Below are 23,675 nucleotides of genomic sequence, written 5' to 3'. Positions count from 1 at the left end.
AATCTTGGGATTTTTCATTTAAGGAGGGATTTTTAGAATTCTCAGCCAGAGAGATCTAGTGCTTCACCAAGCTACAAATTTCAGGAATCCACATTATATAGCAGATGGCATTTGAAGTGGAATCCTCATGATATAATTGCATAGTATCAAAGGGCTAAGTGAAGGAATTGGATAACCAGAGGCAATTATTCTAGGGGGCCATTCACACTGGCGGCATTGCACTGGAAGGAACTGGGCAGATTCAGGGGGCCCCTCCTGAATCTCTCCATTAGCAAGTGCCCACTACGATTTGAGGGGCATTTAAACCCAAATGCCAATCGTGTTTAACTTGAAGGTGCCTGCTGTCAATCAAGCGATCGTCATAGGTGACGTTTGCAGCACTCATTGGGGCATGTTTCCCCCTCCTTTTCTTTAAAGAGCCAGGCACAAAATGCACCAAAATGTGCACATTTTGTCAAATAAACCTCTTTTGTGTGTATGTGGTGGGCATATGGATCAGTGCAGGTTATGATCTGCCCTTGGCCCCATTTTCAACCCCAAAATGCAAGTTAATGCATCCTGTATCCCCCACTCCTTGCCAACCCAGAATGCCTCTTTCACATGTAATAATAATAATAGTAATAATAATAAATTCCTCACCTCGGAAATGCCAGAAAAGGATGCGATTGTCATGCATTCTTTTTTGCTTTTAAAAGGCTACCCCTGAATTCCTTAGAGACAGTAACAAAAGCATGTATCATTTTGCCAATTAACCAAAGTTACAAGAGCAGCAAATGTAACATTTGAATTGTTACATTCATTTGCAATTCTAGCCCTTTGCAACATTTCCCCTTTGCTGGAAGCCAGCAAATGAAAGGGAAAGTTAACAAGCTGCCAGCCACGTTCTGTCTATCTATATATCTGCCTCAAAAAAAACCATGCACATATTTTGTCAAAAATAATTTTTAAAAATAAAAAAGGGGGGAAGGTGCCTGGTGCGAGCTCCGTTCGTGCCCTGCCTGTGACCTGAACTGAACTGACCCCTTTCCTCCTGCTACATTCTCTTCAGAGGAGCTTTGCCATTGCCTTCCACTGAGGCTGAGAGAGAGTGACCTATCATCAGTCACCCAAAAAATCATGTGCATACATTATCAAAAATAAAAGAGGGTCCTTCTGCTACAGCTTGATTTCCCTACCTCTCCCGGCTTATCCCCGCAGCCTAATTTCCTTTGGCAATCCTCCTCCTTCTCCTTCCTTCCTTCCGACCCTCCCCTCCCTCTGAGGTGCCCTGAATTGACCCTTCTCCCCCGGCTCCTTCATCCTCCTCCTCCTGCTCCGTTACAGAATGCCCTCCATGGCTCCCTTCTTCCCACGGTTCCTTCATCCTCCTCCTCCTCCTCCTCCTCCTCCTCCTCCTCCTCCATCACTTTCTCCATCCCCCCCTTTGCCAGCCCTTTGCAGCCCAGTCACCCTATTTCCCCTTTTGCCTCCTGTCACCCTTTGCATCCAGATTCCCCTTTTTCCTTTGGCTCTTTCCTCCTCCCCTCCCCTCGGATGAGGGGAGGGAATGCTCTGACCTCTGCCCGCCCTCTGACCTTAATCCCTCCCTGAATTTGCCCCGATAATGACCGGGGGCAAGTTCATATTTCACGGAACCTGGGTCATTTCAGAAAAGACTGATTTTAGCCTGATTCTGGGTACCCCGGGGTAAGGGGCATTTCCTTGTGCAACCCTCAACATGGATTGTGACAGAATCGGGCCCAATATGAACTTCACGTGGACGAATCAATTTCAAAACTGGGTTAAAAGGTAATGTGAATGGCCCCTAGGATAGAAGTGGACTCTTTCCAAGATATTATTATCAAAACAAACCTTGAGGGGATGCACACCAAGTTAGGGACTGTATGAAATTGGGAGAGCTTACATTTGCTGAAATATCAGGATTATTTATATCAGTATTGGTCTCTGAGAACCGAGGAGACAGGAGGCTGTATGCTGAATCAGTTCATCCTTCAGAGAGTCATCATCAAATAAATGAAGAAAGTGTAGCTTCAATCATGAACGTCATCATTGGATGTTTATAAATGTAACAATTTAACAAGAAAGAAAAATTTAACACAATACAGATATGTTGTTTACACAACATTGACAAAAGTCAAACCCATTAACCAGACCTTTGAGAACTGAATTGTCTGCTCAAAATTTCAGAACTCTATGGATGGATTTGCATTTAGTTTCAGATTTTAAACTCCAGGGAATTTTTTTTTTTAAAAAAAAAAAAGAAATGTTGCATTGTCCAAAAACTCAGGTTTTGACCCTCTTCTCAAACCCATTTAAACATATTTGCATTAAAGCTTATAAGGAAAGCAGTGTGGGAAATGGCATTTCAATGCCAACAACTATAACTTTGCAAAAAAATTTCTATTTTTAAAATTTGTTGCCAAACAAAAAAGGAAATAACTGTCAACGTATGAGGTTTATTGTAACTTTTCAACTTAACCAACTTTAGAATTTGGCTGAGGCTCCAAAGTATCTGTAGGCAATGAGGCCTAGCTGAAATATTTTTGAAGGGTATTGATCATCAGCATGACCATCTTCCAACACACACATATTATAGAATTACGGAAAAATCTTATTAGTTTTAAAAACAATAGTGTTTCTTGCAGGTGATCTTAGACATATGAGTCCATGAGATAGATCATTGAGCCCCCAGTATTGTATACTGGAGAGAGACAGGAAAGATGAAGAAAATCCTGTAGAATATGTGCAACCAACAACAAGAAACCAGGAGAGTTCGGGAAAACCACAGTACATGCATAGACAAAACTTGCAAGACCATGGACAGATCAGTGGATATAAGCAAATGGAATACATAGGATCCTAGAGATGGAAGGGAATCCCAAGGGCCACCAAATCCACCCTCTTCTTCTGCCATGGAGGAATACATAGGGTCCTAAAGATGGAAGGGAACCTCAAGGGCCATCCAGTCCAGCCCCCTCTTCTGCCAAAAAGGAATACATAGGACCCTAGAGATGGAAGGGAATCCCAAGGCCATCCAGTACAGCCCCTTTTTCTGCCATGAAGGAATACATAGGGTCCTAAAGATGGAAGGGAACCCCAAGGGCCATCCAGTCCAGCCCCCTCTTCTGCCAAAAAGGAATACATAGGACCCTAGAGAGGGAAGGGAATCCCAAGGCCATCCAGTACAGCCCCTTTTTCTGCCATGAAGGAATACATAGGGTCCTAAAGATGGAAGGGAACCCCAAGGGCCATCCAGTACAGCCCCTTCTTCTGCCAAAAAGGAATACATAGGACCCTAGAGATGGAAGGGAATCCCAAGGGTCACCAAGTCCATCCCCTTCTTCTGCTCTGAAGGAACACAAAGGATCCTGTAAAAGGAAGGGAATCCCAAGGGCCACCAAGTCCATCCCATTCTTCTGCCATGCAGGAATACCTAGGGTCCTGTAGATGGAAGGGAATCCCGAGGGCTATCCAGTCCATTCCCTTCTACTGCCATCCAGGAATTCATAGGGTTCTAGAAATGGAAGGAAATCCCAAGGGCCACCAAGTCCATCCTCTTCCTCTGCCATGGAGGAATACATAGGATCCTAGAGATGGAAAGGAACCCCAAGGCCATCCAGTCCTGCCTCTTCTTCTGACATGAAGTAACACATAGGGTCATAGAGATGGAAGGAATCTGAAGGCCATCCAGTCCATCCCCTTCTTCTGCCATGCACTGGAATACATACGGTCCTAGAGATGGAAGGGATCCCCAAGGGTCATCCATTCTTCTGCCATGTAGGAATACATAACAATCCTAGAGATGGAAGGGAATCACAAGGGCCATCCAGTCTATCCCCTTCTTCTGTCATGCAGGAATACATAGGGTCCTAGAGATGGAAGGGAACCCCAAGGTCCATCCAGTCCAGCCCCTTCTTCTGCCATGAAGGAATACATACCTTCCAGAGAACCAAGTGCAAATGTAAAAGTCCAGCTCATGTGTCGGTGGATGCAAGCTCCAGGAAAAGAAATTCCCTCAAAAACTTTAGGAGGAACTTCTTGAGAGCAAAGGCTGTATGACATTGGAAGAGATTGCCTTGGAGATTGGTGGAGTCTCCTTCTTTGGAGGCTGTCTTTAAGCGGAGGCTGGATGGCCATCTCTCAAAATAGGGCTGCCTTGATGGAGAGTTCCTGCATGGCAGAAGCAGGGGCTTGGACTGGGTCAGGGCCCTTCTTGGGTCTCTTCCAACTCTACGATTCCGTGAAATCCAGACAGCGTATTATTATAAGACTTTAAATCAGTCACTGAAAATAACTATAAACAAGCTTGTCGCTTGAGGGCTTTAAAAACCTTGGGTTTTATTGGACCACTGCAGTTTTCCCCCAGAATCCCCTGCAGCAGCTATGCCATGGTTGTGGAGGAGGAGGGGATTCTGGGAAAAACTGCAGTGGCCCAAGGTTAGTTTTCCCTCTGCTCTCTAAGCCAGGAAAACCCATAGACGCTGGGGCTCTCTTTACTTCTATAGGCTTTATGTGTATGTTTGTGTCTGCATTTATGTATAATAAAGATGTAATAGAGTGTATAAAGTACAAAGGCAGAGCTTGTGAGTGTGTTTATGTGTGTGTTTGTGTATATATATATATAAATATTCACACACATACATATATGCATATAGACTAAGCATAGAATAAAGTGTATAAAGCACAAGGCAGAGTTTGTGTGTGTGTGTATATACAGTATATCCATTGCAGGCGCCTTTCCATCAGAGGCTCCAGTCCTCTCTATGGTCGGCACCCATTTTAGGGCCTGGCGGAAGTAGGGCCTGGGCGCTCTGACTCCGCCCCTTTCCTCCTCCTTGATCCAAGCGTGGGAGGGGCCTCTGTTTCCGGTGCTCAGAAGAGGAGGAAGAAGGTGAGTGGGGCAGAAGTGAGTGGCAGAGACTGGGGGCCCTTGGCCTTTCCCCGGGCCTTTAGGTCCTTTTGGGGGATGATGGGATAGGCCACTCCTCCCACAAAAAGACCTCCGACATTTAGGCCTCCCTTCCCCTCTTTCCTGCTGTGGACGGGAGAAAAAGGCAGGCTTTGGAAGGAAGAGAAGCCGGGCCTCCAGAACCAGAACCAGAGGGAGCAGGACTTAACGAGAAAGTGGCTTTTGAGTAAAGGAAGGGAGGGGGCTGAATGGGGAGAGAAGGCGAGCATTTGGGGGCCCCATCCCCACAGTCCCCAGAAGAAGGAGGGGGCCTCCTCTCTGAATGTGTTCCCCAGAATCCCCTGGTCAGAATGGCTCCAAAGAGGGGATTCTTGGTGTTGCCTTCATCCCTTAACAGCAGGCATTGCTCTTCCACTCAGGACTCCTTCCTCTCGGACTGCATCCCCCAGAATCCCCTGGTCAGAATGGCTCCAAAGAGGGGATTCTTGGTGTTGCCTTCATCCCTGAAGAGGAGACATTGCTCTTCCACTCAGGACTCCTTCCTCTCGGGCTGCATCCCCCAGAATCCCCAGGTCAGAATGGCTCCAAAGAGGGGATTCTTGGTGTTGCCTTCATCCCTGAAGAGGAGGCATTGCTCTTCCATTCAGGACTCCTTCCTCTCGGACTGCATCCCCCAGAATCCCCAGGTCAGAATGGCTCTAAAGAGGGGATTCTTGGTGTTGCCTTCATCCCTTAACAGCAGGCATTGCTCTTCCACTCAGGACTCCTTCCTCTCGGACTGCATCCCCCAGAATCCCCTGGTCAGAATGGCTCCAAAGAGGGGATTCTTGGTGTTGCCTTCATCCCTTAACAGCAGGCATTGCTCTTCCACTCAGGACTCCTTCCTCTCGGACTGCATCCCCCAGAATCCCCTGGTCAGAATGGCTCCAAAGAGGGGATTCTTGGTGTTGCCTTCATCCCTGAAGAGGAGGCATTGCTCTTCCACTCAGGACTCCTTCCTCTCGGACTGCATCCCCCAGAATCCCCAGGTCAGAATGGCTCCAAAGAGGGGATTCTTGGTGTTGCCTTCATCCCTGAAGAGGAGACATTGCTCTTCCACTCAGGACTCCTTCCTCTCGGGCTGCATCCTCCAGAATCCCCTGGTCAGAATGGCTCCAAAGAGGGGATTCTTGGTGTTGCCTTCATCCCTGAAGAGGAGGCATTGCTCTTCCATTCAGGACTCCTTCCTCTCGGACTGCATCCCCCAGAATCCCCAGGTCAGAATGGCTCTAAAGAGGGGATTCTTGGTGTTGCCTTCATCCCTTAACAGCAGGCATTGCTCTTCCACTCAGGACTCCTTCCTCTCGGACTGCATCCCCCAGAATCCCCTGGTCAGAATGGCTCCAAAGAGGGGATTCTTGGTGTTGCCTTCATCCCTTAACAGCAGGCATTGCTCTTCCACTCAGGACTCCTTCCTCTCGGACTGCATCCCCCAGAATCCCCTGGTCAGAATGGCTCCAAAGAGGGGATTCTTGGTGTTGCCTTCATCCCTGAAGAGGAGACATTGCTCTTCCACTCAGGACTCCTTCCTCTCGGGCTGCATCCCCCAGAATCCCCAGGTCAGAATGGCTCCAAAGAGGGGATTCTTGGTGTTGCCTTCATCCCTTAACAGCAGGCATTGCTCTTCCACTCAGGACTCCTTCCTCTCGGACTGCATCCCCCAGAATCCCCTGGTCAGAATGGCTCCAAAGAGGGGATTCTTGGTGTTGCCTTCATCCCTGAAGAGGAGACATTGCTCTTCCACTCAGGACTCCTTCCTCTCGGGCTGCATCCCCCAGAATCCCCAGGTCAGAATGGCTCTAAAGAGGGGATTCTTGGTGTTGCCTTCATCCCTGAAGAGGAGGCATTGCTCTTCCACTCAGGACTCCTTCCTCTCGGACTGCATCCCCCAGAATCCCCTGGTCAGAATGACTCTAAAGAGGGGATTCTTGGTGTTGCCTTCATCCCTGAAGAGGAGGCATTGCTCTTCCACTCAGGACTCCTTCCTCTCGGGCTGCATCCCCCAGAATCCCCTGGTAAGAATGGCTCCAAAGAGGGGATTCTTGGTGTTGCCTTCATCCCTGAAGAGGAGGCATTGCTCTTCCACTCAGGACTCCTTCCTCTCGGGCTGCATCCCCCAGAATCCCCAGGTCAGAATGGCTCCAAAGAGGGGATTCTTGGTGTTGCCTTCATCCCTTAACAGCAGGCATTGGTCTTCCACCCTGGACTCCTTCCTCTCGGGCTGCATCCCCCAGAATCCCCAGGTCAGAATGGCTCTAAAGAGGGGATTCTTGGTGTTGCCTTCATCCCTGAAGAGGAGGCATTGCTCTTCCACTCAGGACTCCTTCCTCTCGGACTGCATCCCCCAGAATTCCCTGGTAAGAATGGCTCCAAAGAGGGGATTCTTGGTGTTGCCTTCATCCCTTAACAGCAGGCATTGCTCTTCCACTCAGGACTCCTTCCTCTCGGACTGCATCCCCCAGAATCCCCAGGTCAGAATGGCTCCAAAGAGGGGATTCTTGGTGTTGCCTTCATCCCTGAAGAGGAGGCATTGCTCTTCCACTCAGGACTCCTTCCTCTCGGACTGCATCCCCCAGAATCCCCTGGTCAGAATGGCTCTAAAGAGGGGATTCTTGGTGTTGCCTTCATCCCTGAAGAGGAGGCATTGCTCTTCCACTCAGGGCTCCTTCCTCTCGGACTGTATCCCCCAGAATCCCCTGGTCAGAATGGCTCCAAAGAGGGGATTCTTGGTGTTGCCTTCATCCCTGAAGAGGAGGCATTGCTCTTCCACTCATGACTCCTTCCTCTCGGACTGCATCCCCCAGAATCCCCTGGTCAGAATGGCTCCAAAGAGGGGATTCTTGGTGTTGCCTTCATCCCTGAAGAGGAGGCATTGCTCTTCCACTCAGGACTCCTTCCTCTCGGACTGCATCCCCCAGAATCCCCTGGTCAGAATGGCTCCAAAGAGGGGATTCTTGGTGTTGCCTTCATCCCTGAAGAGGAGGCATTGCTCTTCCACTCAGGACTCCTTCCTCTCGGACTGCATCCCCCAGAATCCCCTGGTCAGAATGGCTCCAAAGAGGGGATTCTTGGTGTTGCCTTCATCCCTGAAGAGGAGGCATTGCTCTTCCACTCAGGTCTCCTTCCTCTCGGGCTGCATCCCCCAGAATCCCCTGGTCAGAATGGCTCCAAAGAGGGGATTCTTGGTGTTGCCTTCATCCCTGAAGAGGAGGCATTGCTCTTCCACTCAGGTCTCCTTCCTCTCGGGCTGCATCCCCCAGAATCCCCTGGTCAGAATGGCTCCAAAGAGGGGATTCTTGGTGTTGCCTTCATCCCTGAAGAGGAGGCATTGCTCTTCCACTCAGGACTCCTTCCTCTCGGGCTGCATCCCCCAGAATCCCCAGGTCAGAATGGCTCCAAAGAGGGGATTCTTGGTGTTGCCTTCATCCCTGAAGAGGAGGCATTGCTCTTCCACTCAGGACTCCTTCCTCTCGGACTGCATCCCCCAGAATCCCCTGGTCAGAATGACTCTAAAGAGGGGATTCTTGGTGTTGCCTTCATCCCTGAAGAGGAGGCATTGCTCTTCCACTCAGGACTCCTTCCTCTCGGGCTGCATCCCCCAGAATCCCCAGGTCAGAATGGCTCCAAAGAGGGGATTCTTGGTGTTGCCTTCATCCCTGAAGAGGAGGCATTGCTCTTCCATTCAGGACTCCTTCCTCTCGGACTGCATCCCCCAGAATCCCCAGGTCAGAATGGCTCTAAAGAGGGGATTCTTGGTGTTGCCTTCATCCCTTAACAGCAGGCATTGCTCTTCCACTCAGGACTCCTTCCTTTTGGACTACATCCCCCAGAATCCCCTGGTCAGAATGGCTCCAAAGAGGGGATTCTTGGTGTTGCCTTCATCCCTGAAGAGGAGGCATTGCTCTTCCACTCAGGACTCCTTCCTTTTGGACTACATCCCCCAGAATCCCCAGGTCAGAATGGCTCCAAAGAGGGGATTCTTGGTGTTGCCTTCATCCCTGAAGAGGAGGCATTGCTCTTCCACTCAGGACTCCTTCCTCTCGGACTGCATCCCCCAGAATCCCCTGGTAAGAATGGCTCCAAAGAGGGGATTCTTGGTGTTGCCTTCATCCCTTAACAGCAGGCATTGCTCTTCCACTCAGGACTCCTTCCTCTCGGACTGCATCCCCCAGAATCCCCAGGTCAGAATGGCTCCAAAGAGGGGATTCTTGGTGTTGCCTTCATCCCTGAAGAGGAGACATTGCTCTTCCACTCAGGACTCCTTCCTCTCGGGCTGCATCCTCCAGAATCCCCTGGTCAGAATGGCTCCAAAGAGGGGATTCTTGGTGTTGCCTTCATCCCTGAAGAGGAGGCATTGCTCTTCCATTCAGGACTCCTTCCTCTCGGACTGCATCCCCCAGAATCCCCAGGTCAGAATGGCTCCAAAGAGGGGATTCTTGGTGTTGCCTTCATCCCTGAAGAGGAGGCATTGCTCTTCCACTCAGGACTCCTTCCTCTCGGACTGCATCCCCCAGAATCCCCTGGTCAGAATGACTCTAAAGAGGGGATTCTGGGGGTTGCTTCATCCCTGAAGAGGAGGCATTGCTCTTCCACCCAGGACTCCTTCCTCTTGGACTGCATCCCCCAGAATCCCCTGGTCAGAATGACTCTAAAGAGGGGATTCTTGGTTTTGCCTTCATCCCTGAAGAGGAGGCATTGCTCTTCCACTCAGGGCTCCTTCCTCTCGGACTGCATCCCCCAGAATCCCCTGGTCAGAATGGCTCCAAAGAGGGGATTCTTGGTGTTGCCTTCATCCCTGAAGAGGAGGCATTGCTCTTCCACTCAGGACTCCTTCCTCTCGGACTGCATCCCCCAGAATCCCCTGGTCAGAATGGCTCCAAAGAGGGGATTCTTGGTGTTGCCTTCATCCCTGAAGAGGAGGCATTGCTCTTCCACTCAGGTCTCCTTCCTCTCGGGCTGCATCCCCCAGAATCCCCTGGTCAGAATGGCTCCAAAGAGGGGATTCTTGGTGTTGCCTTCATCCCTGAAGAGGAGGCATTGCTCTTCCACTCAGGTCTCCTTCCTCTCGGGCTGCATCCCCCAGAATCCCCTGGTCAGAATGGCTCCAAAGAGGGGATTCTTGGTGTTGCCTTCATCCCTGAAGAGGAGGCATTGCTCTTCCACTCAGGACTCCTTCCTCTCGGGCTGCATCCCCCAGAATCCCCAGGTCAGAATGGCTCCAAAGAGGGGATTCTTGGTGTTGCCTTCATCCCTGAAGAGGAGGCATTGCTCTTCCACTCAGGACTCCTTCCTCTCGGACTGCATCCCCCAGAATCCCCTGGTCAGAATGACTCTAAAGAGGGGATTCTTGGTGTTGCCTTCATCCCTGAAGAGGAGGCATTGCTCTTCCACTCAGGACTCCTTCCTCTCGGGCTGCATCCCCCAGAATCCCCAGGTCAGAATGGCTCCAAAGAGGGGATTCTTGGTGTTGCCTTCATCCCTGAAGAGGAGGCATTGCTCTTCCACTCAGGACTCCTTCCTCTCGGACTGCATCCCCCAGAATCCCCTGGTCAGAATGGCTCCAAAGAGGGGATTCTGGTTGTTGCTTCATCCCTTAACAGCAGGCATTGCTCTTCCACTCAGGACTCCTTCCTTTTGGACTACATCCCCCAGAATCCCCAGGTCAGAATGGCTCCAAAGAGGGGATTCTTGGTGTTGCCTTCATCCCTGAAGAGGAGGCATTGCTCTTCCACTCAGGACTCCTTCCTCTCGGACTGCATCCCCCAGAATTCCCTGGTAAGAATGGCTCCAAAGAGGGGATTCTTGGTGTTGCCTTCATCCCTTAACAGCAGGCATTGCTCTTCCACTCAGGACTCCTTCCTCTCGGACTGCATCCCCCAGAATCCCCAGGTCAGAATGGCTCCAAAGAGGGGATTCTTGGTGTTGCCTTCATCCCTGAAGAGGAGGCATTGCTCTTCCACTCAGGACTCCTTCCTCTCGGACTGCATCCCCCAGAATCCCCTGGTCAGAATGGCTCTAAAGAGGGGATTCTTGGTGTTGCCTTCATCCCTTAACAGCAGGCATTGCTCTTCCACTCAGGACTCCTTCCTCTCGGACTGCATCCCCCAGAATCCCCTGGTCAGAATGGCTCCAAAGAGGGGATTCTTGGTGTTGCCTTCATCCCTGAAGAGGAGGCATTGCTCTTCCACTCAGGACTCCTTCCTCTCGGACTGCATCCCCCAGAATCCCCTGGTCAGAATGGCTCTAAAGAGGGGATTCTTGGTGTTGCCTTCATCCCTTAACAGCAGGCATTGCTCTTCCACTCAGGACTCCTTCCTCTCGGACTGCATCCCCCAGAATCCCCTGGTCAGAATGGCTCCAAAGAGGGGATTCTTGGTGTTGCCTTCATCCCTGAAGAGGAGGCATTGCTCTTCCACTCAGGACTCCTTCCTTTTGGACTACATCCCCCAGAATCCCCAGGTCAGAATGGCTCCAAAGAGGGGATTCTTGGTGTTGCCTTCATCCCTGAAGAGGAGGCATTGCTCTTCCACTCAGGACTCCTTCCTCTCGGACTGCATCCCCCAGAATCCCCTGGTAAGAATGGCTCCAAAGAGGGGATTCTTGGTGTTGCCTTCATCCCTTAACAGCAGGCATTGCTCTTCCACTCAGGACTCCTTCCTCTCGGACTGCATCCCCCAGAATCCCCAGGTCAGAATGGCTCCAAAGAGGGGATTCTTGGTGTTGCCTTCATCCCTGAAGAGGAGACATTGCTCTTCCACTCAGGACTCCTTCCTCTCGGGCTGCATCCTCCAGAATCCCCTGGTCAGAATGGCTCCAAAGAGGGGATTCTTGGTGTTGCCTTCATCCCTGAAGAGGAGGCATTGCTCTTCCATTCAGGACTCCTTCCTCTCGGACTGCATCCCCCAGAATCCCCAGGTCAGAATGGCTCTAAAGAGGGGATTCTTGGTGTTGCCTTCATCCCTTAACAGCAGGCATTGCTCTTCCACTCAGGACTCCTTCCTCTCGGACTGCATCCCCCAGAATCCCCTGGTCAGAATGGCTCCAAAGAGGGGATTCTTGGTGTTGCCTTCATCCCTGAAGAGGAGGCATTGCTCTTCCACTCAGGACTCCTTCCTTTTGGACTACATCCCCCAGAATCCCCAGGTCAGAATGGCTCCAAAGAGGGGATTCTTGGTGTTGCCTTCATCCCTGAAGAGGAGGCATTGCTCTTCCACTCAGGACTCCTTCCTCTCGGACTGCATCCCCCAGAATCCCCTGGTAAGAATGGCTCCAAAGAGGGGATTCTTGGTGTTGCCTTCATCCCTTAACAGCAGGCATTGCTCTTCCACTCAGGACTCCTTCCTCTCGGACTGCATCCCCCAGAATCCCCAGGTCAGAATGGCTCCAAAGAGGGGATTCTTGGTGTTGCCTTCATCCCTGAAGAGGAGACATTGCTCTTTCACTCAGGACTCCTTCCTCTCGGGCTGCATCCTCCAGAATCCCCTGGTCAGAATGGCTCCAAAGAGGGGATTCTTGGTGTTGCCTTCATCCCTGAAGAGGAGGCATTGCTCTTCCATTCAGGACTCCTTCCTCTCGGACTGCATCCCCCAGAATCCCCAGGTCAGAATGGCTCCAAAGAGGGGATTCTTGGTGTTGCCTTCATCCCTGAAGAGGAGGCATTGCTCTTCCACTCAGGACTCCTTCCTCTCGGACTGCATCCCCCAGAATCCCCTGGTCAGAATGACTCTAAAGAGGGGATTCTGGGGGTTGCTTCATCCCTGAAGAGGAGGCATTGCTCTTCCACCCAGGACTCCTTCCTCTTGGACTGCATCCCCCAGAATCCCCTGGTCAGAATGACTCTAAAGAGGGGATTCTTGGTTTTGCCTTCATCCCTGAAGAGGAGGCATTGCTCTTCCACTCAGGGCTCCTTCCTCTCGGGCTGCATCCCCCAGAATCCCCTGGTCAGAATGGCTCCAAAGAGGGGATTCTTGGTGTTGCCTTCATCCCTGAAGAGGAGGCATTGCTCTTCCACTCAGGACTCCTTCCTCTTGGACTGCATCCCCCAGAATCCCCTGGTCAGAATGGCTCCAAAGAGGGGATTCTTGGTGTTGCCTTCATCCCTGAAGAGGAGGCATTGCTCTTCCACTCAGGACTCCTTCCTCTCGGACTGCATCCCCCAGAATCCCCTGGTAAGAATGGCTCCAAAGAGGGGATTCTTGGTGTTGCCTTCATCCCTTAACAGCAGGCATTGCTCTTCCACTCAGGACTCCTTCCTCTCGGACTGCATCCCCCAGAATCCCCAGGTCAGAATGGCTCCAAAGAGGGGATTCTTGGTGTTGCCTTCATCCCTGAAGAGGAGGCATTGCTCTTCCACTCAGGACTCCTTCCTCTCGGACTGCATCCCCCAGAATCCCCTGGTCAGAATGACTCTAAAGAGGGGATTCTGGGGGTTGCTTCATCCCTGAAGAGGAGGCATTGCTCTTCCACCCAGGACTCCTTCCTCTTGGACTGCATCCCCCAGAATCCCCTGGTCAGAATGACTCTAAAGAGGGGATTCTTGGTTTTGCCTTCATCCCTGAAGAGGAGGCATTGCTCTTCCACTCAGGGCTCCTTCCTCTCGGGCTGCATCCCCCAGAATCCCCTGGTCAGAATGGCTCCAAAGAGGGGATTCTTGGTGTTGCCTTCATCCCTGAAGAGGAGGCATTGCTCTTCCACTCAGGACTCCTTCCTCTTGGACTGCATCCCCCAGAATCCCCTGGTCAGAATGACTCTAAAGAGGGGATTCTTGGTGTTGCCTTCATCCCTGAATAGGAGGCATTGCTCTTCCACTCAGGACTCCTTCCTCTCGGGCTTCATCCCCCAGAATCCCCTGGTCAGAATGGCTCCAAAGAGGGGATTCTGGGGGTTGCTTCATCCCTGAAGAGGAGGCATTGCTCTTCCACTCAGGACTCCTTCCTCTCGGACTGCATCCCCCAGAATCCCCTGGTCAGAATGACTCCAAAGAGGGGATTCTCGGGGTTGCTTCATCCCTGAGGAGGAGGCATTGCTCTTCCACTCATGACTCCTTCCTCTAGGACTGCATCCCCCAGAATCTCCTGGTCAGAATGACTCTAAAGAGGGGATTCTGGCGGTTGCTTCATCCCTGAAGAGGAGGCATTGGTCTTCCACCCTGGACACCTTCCTCTCGGACTGCATCCCCCAGAATCCCCTGGTCAGAATGGCTCCAAAGAGGGGATTCTTGGTGTTGCCTTCATCCCTGAAGAGGAGGCATTGCTCTTCCACTCAGGACTCCTTCCTCTCGAACTGCATCCCCCAGAATCCCAAGGTCAGAATGGCTCCAAAGAGGGGATTCTTGGTGTTGCCTTCATCCCTGAAGAGGAGGCATTGCTCTTCCACTCAGGACTCCTTCCTCTCGGACTGCATCCCCCAGAATCCCCAGGTCAGAATGGCTCCAAAGAGGGGATTCTTGGTGTTGCCTTCATCCCTGAAGAGGAGGCATTGCTCTTCCACCCAGGACTCCTTCCTCTCGGACTGCATCCCCCAGAATCCCCTGGTCACAATGGTTCCAAAGACAGGATTCTTGGTGTTGCCTTCATCCCTGAAGAGGAGGCATTGCTCTTCCACTCAGGACTCCTTCCTCTTGGACTGCATCCCCCAAAATCCCCTGGTCAGAATGGCTCTAAAGAGGGGATTCTGGGTGTTGCTTCATCCCTTAAGAGGTGGCATTGCTTATCCACTCAAGACTCCTTCCTCTTGGACTGCATCCCCCAGAATCCCCAGAGCTTTGTGCAGAGACAAGGGAAGTCTTGCGTGCTCCTTCCTCTGGGTGTCCTGTGTCTGGAGCTTCATGGAGGCACTTAGGATTCCCCAAAAGAGAGGTCAAGCATCAGAGTTCAGGGAACTACACTGGAAACCCCCCAAAACTGCAGCCTCTCAGAGTCTCTAGGAGAGCCCCCTCCTCTGTGGGCAGATGCCCCTGGGCCCCTTTTGGCTCCCCCTTGTTCATGGGGGGCAGAGAAGGGGCTGCTTTGCACCCAGTGGTTCCTTTGGGGAAGGGAAACCCCTGTACCCCCAAATAGAATCAGATGGGGCTGAGACAGAGGGGTCCCACTGGGTCCCATGATCCAGCAGAAAGGAGGGGGGTTCCCTTTTCCAGCCCCATTTGAGGGTCCCATCTGCATTCATCCCCTTCTTCTCTCTGGAAGCACTTTTGGGGAAGCAGAGCCTGACCTCCCCCTTCCCTTCCAAAGAAAGGAAGAGGAGCTGCTCATTCGGACATCATTCGGAAGGAGCTCTGAAGGAAGATGGAGAAAGAACAGCAGCAGCAGAAAGGTAAGCGACCTCCAAGAGAGAAGGAAAGAAAGAACGGGACCCCCAAGACCTCTTCCTCTCGGCCCCATGGCCTTCTCCCTCTTGCCCCTCTCAGTCCCAGGTTGGCCTTAGAGAAAGGGAGCTGACCCCTAAGAGAGAAAGAAAGAGGGGGACCCACAAGACCCCTTCCTCTGTGCCCCATGGCCTTCACCCCCTAGAGACCACCCATGGGTCATCCAGTCCAATCTCCTGTAGCTTGAATCCATTGCTCTGGATCCTATTTATTGGCGCAGCAGAAAACAGGTTTTCTCCCTCCTCAATGTGACATTCCTTCAAATACTTAAACAGTGCTGTTATCATACAGTGGGGGAAAAAATATTTAGTCAGCCACCAATTGTGCAAGTTCTCCCACTGAAAAAGATGAGAGAGGCCTGTAATTGACATCATAGGTAGACCTCAACTATGAGAAAACAAATCCACACAGTCGCATTGTCTTGATTTTTAAAGAATTTATTTGCAAATTATGGTGGAAAATAAGTATTTGGTCAATATCAAAAGTTCATCTCAATACTTTGTTATATATCCTTTGTTGGCAATGACAGAGGTCAAATGTTTCCTGTAAGTCTTCACAAGGTTGGCACACACTGTTGCTGTATGTTGGCCCATTCCTCCATGCAGATCTCCTCTAGAGCAGTGATGTTTTGGGGCTGTTGCTGGGCAACACGGACTTTCAACTCCCTCCTAAGGTTTTCTATGGGGTTGAGATCTGGAGACTGGCTAGGCCACTCCAGGACCTTAAAACACATCTTACAAAGCCACCCCTTCATTGCCCTGGTGGTGTGTTTGGGATCGTTGTCATGCTGAAAGACCCAGCCACGTTTCATCTTCAATGCCCTTGCTGATGGAAGGAGGTTTGCACTCAAAATCTCATGATACATGGCCCCATTCATTCTTTCCGGTACACGGATCAGTCATCCTGGTCCCTTTGCAGAGAAACAGCCCCAAAGCATGATGTTGCCACCCCCATGCTTCACAGTAGCTATGGTGTTCTTTGGATGCAAATCAGCATTCTCTCTCCTCTAAACATGATGAGTTGAGTTTCTACCAAACAGTTCTACTTTGGTTTCATCAGACCATATGACATTCTCCCATTCTCACCTGGATCATCCACGTGCTCTTTAGCAAACTTGAGACAGGCCTGGACATGTACTGGCTTAAGCAGGGGGACACGTCTGGCACTGCAGGATCTCAGTCCCTGGTGGCATAGTGTGTTACTGATGGTAGCCTTTGTTACATTGGTCCCAGCTCTTCACAGGTCATTCACTAGGTCCCCCCGTGTGGTTCTGGGATTTTTGCTCACCGTCCTTGTGATCATTTTGACTCCACGGGGTGAGATCTTGCGTGGAGCCCCAGATCGAGGGCGATTATCAGTGGTCTTGTATGTCTTCCATTTTCTAATTATTGCTCCCACAGTTGATTTCTTCACACCAAGCTGCTCGCCTATTGTAGATTCAGTCTTCCCAGCCTGGTGCAGGTCTACAATTTTGTTTCTGGTGTCCTTCGACAGCTCTTTGGTCTTCACCATAGTTGAGTTTAGAGTGTGACTGTTTGAGGTTGTGGACAGGGGTCTTTTATACTGATAAAGGGTTCAAATGGGTGCCATTAATACAGGTAATGAGTGGAGGACAGAGGAGCCTCTTAAAGAAGAAGTTGCAGGTCTGTGAGAGCCAGAAATCTTGCTTGTTTGTCGGTGACCAAATACTTATTTTCCACCATAATTTGCAAATAAATTATTTAAAAATCAAGACAATGTGATTATTTGGATTTGTTTTCTCATTTTGTCTCTCATAGTTGAGGCCTACTTTTGATGTCAATTACAGGCCCCTCTCATCTTTTTAAGTAGGAGAACTTGCACAATTGGTGGCTGACTAAATACTTTTTTGCCCCACTGTATCACTTCTTAACCTTCTCTTCTCCAGTCTAAACATGCCCAGCAATCCCCTCAGTCTCTCCTCATAGGGCTTCATGGTTTCCAGACCCTTCCCCATTTTGGTCGCTCTCCTCAGGAAGGCTCTCTATTGAAAAGTCCCTCCCATTGATGTCAGTCTGAGCAGGAGGTACCGTATATACGCATGTATAAGTTGACCTCATGTATAAGTCGAGAGCAGTTTTTGGATCTAAAATCATGGATTTTGATATGACCCGAGGATAAGTCGAGGGGCAAACACTGGAGGATATTACAAAAGATCTAAAGGAGGCGGGAAACAAAGCACCACTTCCCTCCCTATATCTCACTCTCTGGACCTCTCCCAAGCATCAGTCTCAGCATGGAAAAGGGGAAACGAACCTCAGCGTGCGCATGCACGCACACACACACACTCTTCCCCTTACAAGAAGCATCTCCAAGGCTCATGGCTTGTGAAACGGAGGACAGACTCCACTGTCTCTCTGCTTGTCACCCCCAGGACTCCAAGGTACATGGCTTGCAGAAATAATGGAGGACAAAGCATTCTCTCTCTGCCTTTCACCACCCAAGACCCCCCCCCCCCCGGCCCATAGCTTGCAGAAATGGAGGACAAAGCATTCTCTCTCTCTCTGCCTTTCACCCCTCAGGCCCATCACTTGCAGAAATGGAGGACAAAGCTTTCTCTTTCTCTGCCTTTCACCCCCAGGACTTCCAGGCAAAACGGGGTACAAGCCTGGGCATACTTTCTGTATGTTCCTTTCCTCAGCAAGTCAGCAGCAGCTTGTTAGGTAGGTCTGGCTGCGCAGGAAGGCAGAGAGGGAAATACACATACACACGCAGAAGAGGGAGAGAGGAGGAAATGAGAGCCAGTGCCAGGGCTTCAAACAGGGAGCCGTTACAAGGCTACAGAGGAAGGTGGACACTTATTCTTTCACAAACTTTTTTAGCATTAACTCATTGACCCTTCCATTAGTCTACCCAGGATTTTGGAGTTCATTTTGGGGCATAAATTTTCCGACTTATAGTCGAGTATATACGGTAATCGTTTGGCTCCTCTTTTGTTCCCCTTTTTGAAGATGGAGATGATGTTTGCCCTCCTCCAGTCAGCTGGGAATTCTCTGGGAATCCTCAAAGATTATTGCCAATGGCCCTGAGATTACTTCTGCCCGTTCTTTCCATCTGCCCTCCTCCATGAATTTGCACACACATCCTGGGCATATCCAGTCCCAGCCATTGTCCTGACTGCCAAGATGGCCCCAGCTCTGATTCCTTCTGTAGGACCTGGACTGGCAATGGGCGCCATGCTGCCGAGGGAGTGAAAGGCAACACACACATCTGTCTCTCCTCAGCATCTGGGATGGTGTCCCCACCCGGCCTCATGGCGGGACTAGTCCTCCAACGCCTTCCATGGATCTTGGCATTTTCTTGGTGCAATGGAAGAAATTGGAGAGCATAGCAGTTAAGCCAAAATATTAGGGAGCATGTTTGGAGGACCACATATAGAGCATTTTAAGAGATGTCCTCAAGGGGGATGAAGGGGGCAGTGGGCTTGGTGAAGGTCTCTGACCCATGGGTAAATAATGAATGACTCTGTTGGGCTGACCATACCTTGACCTCTGGCCCAAGACAAAGGCATGGATATCAACATTGTTCTTCATGCCAACTCAAACATTTCCCACATTCCATGCATTTGTTCAGTTTGTCCCCAGGATAGAGTCCCCAGGGTTTAGTGTTATTCATACTTGTTGAATTTCCCTCAGCAGAATAAAGTCCCCAGTCTTGGCCTTGCTCCTCCTCCTCTTTTCTGCCTAACCAGGGGCTTCCTTTGACTTGGAACAGATAGAAAAGACTGGCATTAGGAAGTTCGTTTTCCCATTCCATGGAGTTTTCTTCCTCTAGTCTTGCTAGACTTGTTGAGTATCCTTTGCGTCTCAGAAGCTTCTGGAACTGGAAACTCCTGTTGTATAACATGATGATGAACATTTTAGTCTATTGGAGCTAAGGAGGAAATTGACCAGAATGGAATGGATGATTTCTTGGCTGAGAGAGTCTCCTATTCCAAAGGGGAAAAAATCATGTTTAAAAGAATGGGGAGATTATAACATAAAAGAAGTAATTCAGATTGATTCTGTGCTTGGCTCCTAATTACTTCTCCTTTTTCCTGAATCAGATAATGAGAAGCAAATTAAGAAATATGAGGAGCCACCTGCAACGTCAATGGAAATTATGGAGCCTTTCATGGAGAAAGAGGAGTTTGGAAATCAAAAGGAATTGAAAAGACAAAGGAGAAACCAAAGGAAAATTGAGGAGAACAACTCCTCTGCCTCTCAGGGTGCCGAACTTGCTGAACATCTGACTCCAGGCTCAGATCAAGAAGAGTGTCATGTCTGTGGGAGAATGTGCAAATGTAAATCACAATTGAACACACACTTCAGTGTTCCCATCAGTCAGAGTGGTAGTCTACGTTCACATCAAAGAACCCACACAGGGGAGAAACCATACAAATGTATGGAATGTGAGAAGAGCTTCAGTGACAGTGGAAATCTACATAAACATCAAAGAACCCACACAGGGACGAAGCCATATAAATGCATGGAATGTGGGAAGAGCTTCAGTGGCAGTGGAACTCTGCGTCTACATCAAAGAACCCACACAGGAGAGAAACCATATAAATGCATAGAATGTGGGAAGAGCTTCAATCACAGTGGAGATCTACGTAAACATCAAAGAACACATACAGTGGAGAAACCATATAAATGCATGGAATGTGGGAAGAGCTTCAGTCAGAGTGGAAATCTACATAAACATCAAAGAACCCACACAGGAGAGAAACCATATAAATGCATGGAATGTGGAAAGAGCTTCAGTCACAGTGGAGATCTACATAAACATCAAAGAATCCACACAGGGGAGAAACCATATAAATGCATGGAATGTGGGAAGAGCTTCAATCAGAGTAATAATCTACGTCTACATCAAAGAACCCACACAGGAGAGAAACCATATAAATGCATGGAATGCGGTAAGAGCTTCAGTGACAGTGGAGCTCTACGTCTACATAAAACAACCCACACAGGAGAGAAACCCTATAAATGCATGGAATGCAGGAAGAGATTCAATTACAGTGGAGATCTACATAAACATCAAAGAACACATACAGGGGAGAAACCATATAAATGCATGGAATGTGGGAAGAGCTTCAATCGGAGTAATAATCTACGTCTACATCAAAGAACGCACACAGGGGAGAAACCATATAAATGCATGGAATGTTGGAAGAGCTTCAGTCACAGTGGAGATCTACATAAACATCAAAGAATCCACACAGGGGAGAAACCATATAAATGCATGGAATGTGGGAAGAGCTTCAATTGGAGTAATAATCTACGTCTGCATCAAAGAACCCACACAGGAGAGAAACCATATAAATGCATGGAATGCGGTAAGAGCTTCAGTGACAGTGGAACTCTACGTCTACATAAAACAACCCACACAGGAGAGAAACCCTATAAATGCATGGAATGCAGGAAGAGATTCAATCACAGTGGAGATCTACATAAACATCAAATAACACATACAGGGGAGAAACCATATAAATGCATGGAATGTGGGAAGAGCTTCAATCGGAGTAATCTACGTCTACATCAAAGAACTCACACAGGGGAGAAACCATATAAATGCATGGAATGTTGGAAGAGCTTCAGTGACAGTGGAAATCTACATAAACATCAAAGGACCCACACAGGAGAGAAACCATATAAATGCATGGAATGTGGGAAGAGCTTCAGTCACAGTGGAAATCTACATAAACATCAAAGAACACATACAGGGGAGAAACCATATAAATGCATGGAATGTGGGAAGAGCTTCAATCGGAGTAATAATCTACGTCTACATCAAAGAACGCACACAGGGGAGAAACCATATAAATGCATGGAATGTTGGAAGAGCTTCAGTCACAGTGGAGATCTACATAAACATCAAAGAATCCACACAGGGGAGAAACCATATAAATGCATGGAATGTGGGAAGAGCTTCAGTGACAGTGGAAATCTATGTAAACATCAAAGAACCCACACAGGGGAGAAACCATATAAATGCATGGAATGTGGGAAGAGCTTCAGTGACAGTGGAAATCTATATAAACATCAAAGAACCCACACAGGCAAGAAACTACTGAGGAACTGACATCTGGTGTCCCTCAGGATGCTATTCTATTCCCCATGCTTTTTAACATTTACATGAAGCCGCTGGGAGAGATCATCCGGAGACATAGGGCGCGGTGTTATCAATATGCCGATGACACCCAAATTCACTTCTCTGTCTCCGACTGCTGCAGTGACTAAGGATGGCATCTCTCCTCTGAATGCCTGCCTTGAGTCTGTAATGGGCTTGATGAGGGGAAACAAACTGAAGCTGAATCCAGAAAAAACGGAGGTGCTCGTGATAGGTGCCCCTGGTGCAGCAGGGGAGATCTGCCAACCCATCCTTGATGGGGTCACACTACCCCTGTAAAATGAAGTCCACAGTTTGGGAGTGCTACTGGACTTGTCTCTACAGTTGGCATCTCAGGTGGAGGCGATAGCCAGTAGTGCATGGTATCAGCTTCGGCTGATACGCCAACTGCATCCCTACCTGGCTCAGGAGGACCTTGAAACAGTAGTACATGCACTGGTAATCTCTCAGTTAGATTTTTGTAATGCTCTCTACATGAGGTACCTTTGTATCAAGTTCGGAAGCTCCAAATCAGGGGTCGGCAACATACGGCCCGCAGGCCGGATCCGGCCCGCGGGCACTGTAGGAGCGGCCCCAGGCCTACCCTGCCGCCGATTGCCGCCGCTGGCACGCTTCTTCCCCGGCCCTCTGGGCCGGCCTCTGCCTTCCCTGAGGGGCGGGGAAAGCACTGGGGCCGCCGGCGCTCGCCTTTCCCCGCCCCTCAGAGCCGGCCTCTGCCTTCCCTGAGGGGCGGGGAAAGCGCTGGGGCCGCCGGCGCTCGCCTTTCCCCGCCCCTCAGAGCCGGCCTCTGCCTGCCCTGAGGGGCGGGGAAAGCGCTGGGGCTGCCGGCGCTCGCCTGTCCCCGCCCCTCAGAGCCGGCCTCTGCCTGCCCTGAGGGGCGGGGAAAGCGCTGGGGCTGCCGGCGCTCGCCTTCCCCCCGCCCTGTGGGGAAGCCTTGGCCCTCCCAGAGGGCAGGGAGAGGCAGTGGGGCCGCGGGCCTGGGGAGAGGGAGGCGGGGGTCTGCAGGGGAAGAGGAGGAGGGAGGAAGGAAGGAGCACGAGGAAGAGGGAAGTAAGGAGGAAGAAGGAGGAGGGAGGGAGGGAGGAAGGAGGAAGAAGAAGAGGAGGAAGAAGCAGGAAGGAAAGAGCAGGAGGAGGGAGGGAGGGAGGAGGAAGGAAGGAGCAGGAGGAGGAGGAGGAAGAAGACATGCAGTTCTCAGCTTCAAACAGTGTGACTTTCCAAAGTGCATTTCTGTGTATTTTCTGTGCTTTCAGTACTAAAAGATCTGCTTTTACAATGAGAGTGGTAGTGATGATGATGATGATGATATGTCAGTTTCAGAGACATGCAGTCTTTCTGAAGCTGAGACAGTGTGACTTTGCAAAGTGCATTTCTGTGTATTTTCAGTGCTTTTAATGCTAAAAGGTCTGCTTTAACAATGATAGTGGCTTCGGCCGTCCCTTCGGCCGAAAGGGCCCCTTGGAGCCCGTTCAGCCGAAGGAAGGGGCCGAGGAGGAGAGGGCAGGCACACGCCTCCTCCTCCCCGCGGGGCTTTGGCAGCCCTGAGGTGTCCTTCAGAGGACACCTGAGGCCTGGCAGAGCCCCGAGGACAGGAGCAGGGACCGCGCGCCTGTTGTTCTTGCCCCTCACAGGCCCTTACTGGTTCTCTGGGAGGCAGCTGGGGGCCAAGGAAGGGCAGGAGGAGCAGGCGCGCGCCTGTCACCCCCTCTCCCAATCCCCCCCCCCCCCACTTCTAGCTGTCTCTCAGACAGCTGGAGGTCGGGAAAGGGAGCAGAGAAAGCCCTGCCCCAGAGGATGGAAGCTCCGCCCCGGCATGTGGCCCCGCCCCAGAGGGCGGAAGCTCCGCCCCGGCATGTGGCCCCGCCCCCAGAGGATGGAAGCTCCACCCCTGGCATGCGGCCCCGCCCCCGGAGGGTGGAAGCTCCCCCCACTTCGGCCCCCCAGTTGTCTGAGGGACAGCAACCCGGCCCCCGGCTCAAAAAGGTTGCCTACCCCTGCTCCAAATGATTCAGAATGCTGCTGCCAGACTGATCACCAAGACACCGAGATCAGAGCACATTACACCGGTGCTGAAATCTCTACATTGGCTGCCAATTAGCTTCCGGGCACAATACAAAGTGTTGGTTATTACCTATAAAGCCCTACGTGGCCTTGGCCCGAGGTACTTGAGGGAATGCCTCTCCCTACACAATCCGCCCCGCACTCTCAGGACATCTGGCACAAAAATATTAGAAC

The 23,675-nt window shown here is 50.5% G+C and overlaps 1 protein-coding gene across 1 annotated transcript; it reads left to right on the top strand.

Moving 5' to 3' along the window:
* The first annotated feature begins 4,873 nt into the window (after positions 1-4,873).
* LOC149316897 (uncharacterized) lies at positions 4,874-22,052 on the top strand. Its single transcript, XM_089516485.1, has 3 exons — positions 4,874-4,891; positions 15,178-15,259; positions 19,375-22,052. The coding sequence occupies exons 2-3, from the start codon at positions 15,232-15,234 to the stop codon at positions 21,390-21,392; spliced, it is 2,046 nt and encodes a 681-aa protein (XP_089372611.1). The 5' UTR covers positions 4,874-4,891; positions 15,178-15,231; the 3' UTR covers positions 21,393-22,052.
* Positions 22,053-23,675: the final 1,623 nt, after the last annotated feature.

This window comes from Sceloporus occidentalis, unplaced genomic scaffold (assembly GCF_023333645.1).
Source record: "Sceloporus occidentalis isolate IW3139 unplaced genomic scaffold, rSceOcc1.0.p SCAF_3, whole genome shotgun sequence".
In the NCBI taxonomy this organism is placed as follows: Eukaryota; Metazoa; Chordata; class Lepidosauria; order Squamata; family Phrynosomatidae; genus Sceloporus; species Sceloporus occidentalis.
Note: the sequence above shows the minus strand (reverse complement) of the source record. Positions and strands in the feature narration are given on the sequence as shown.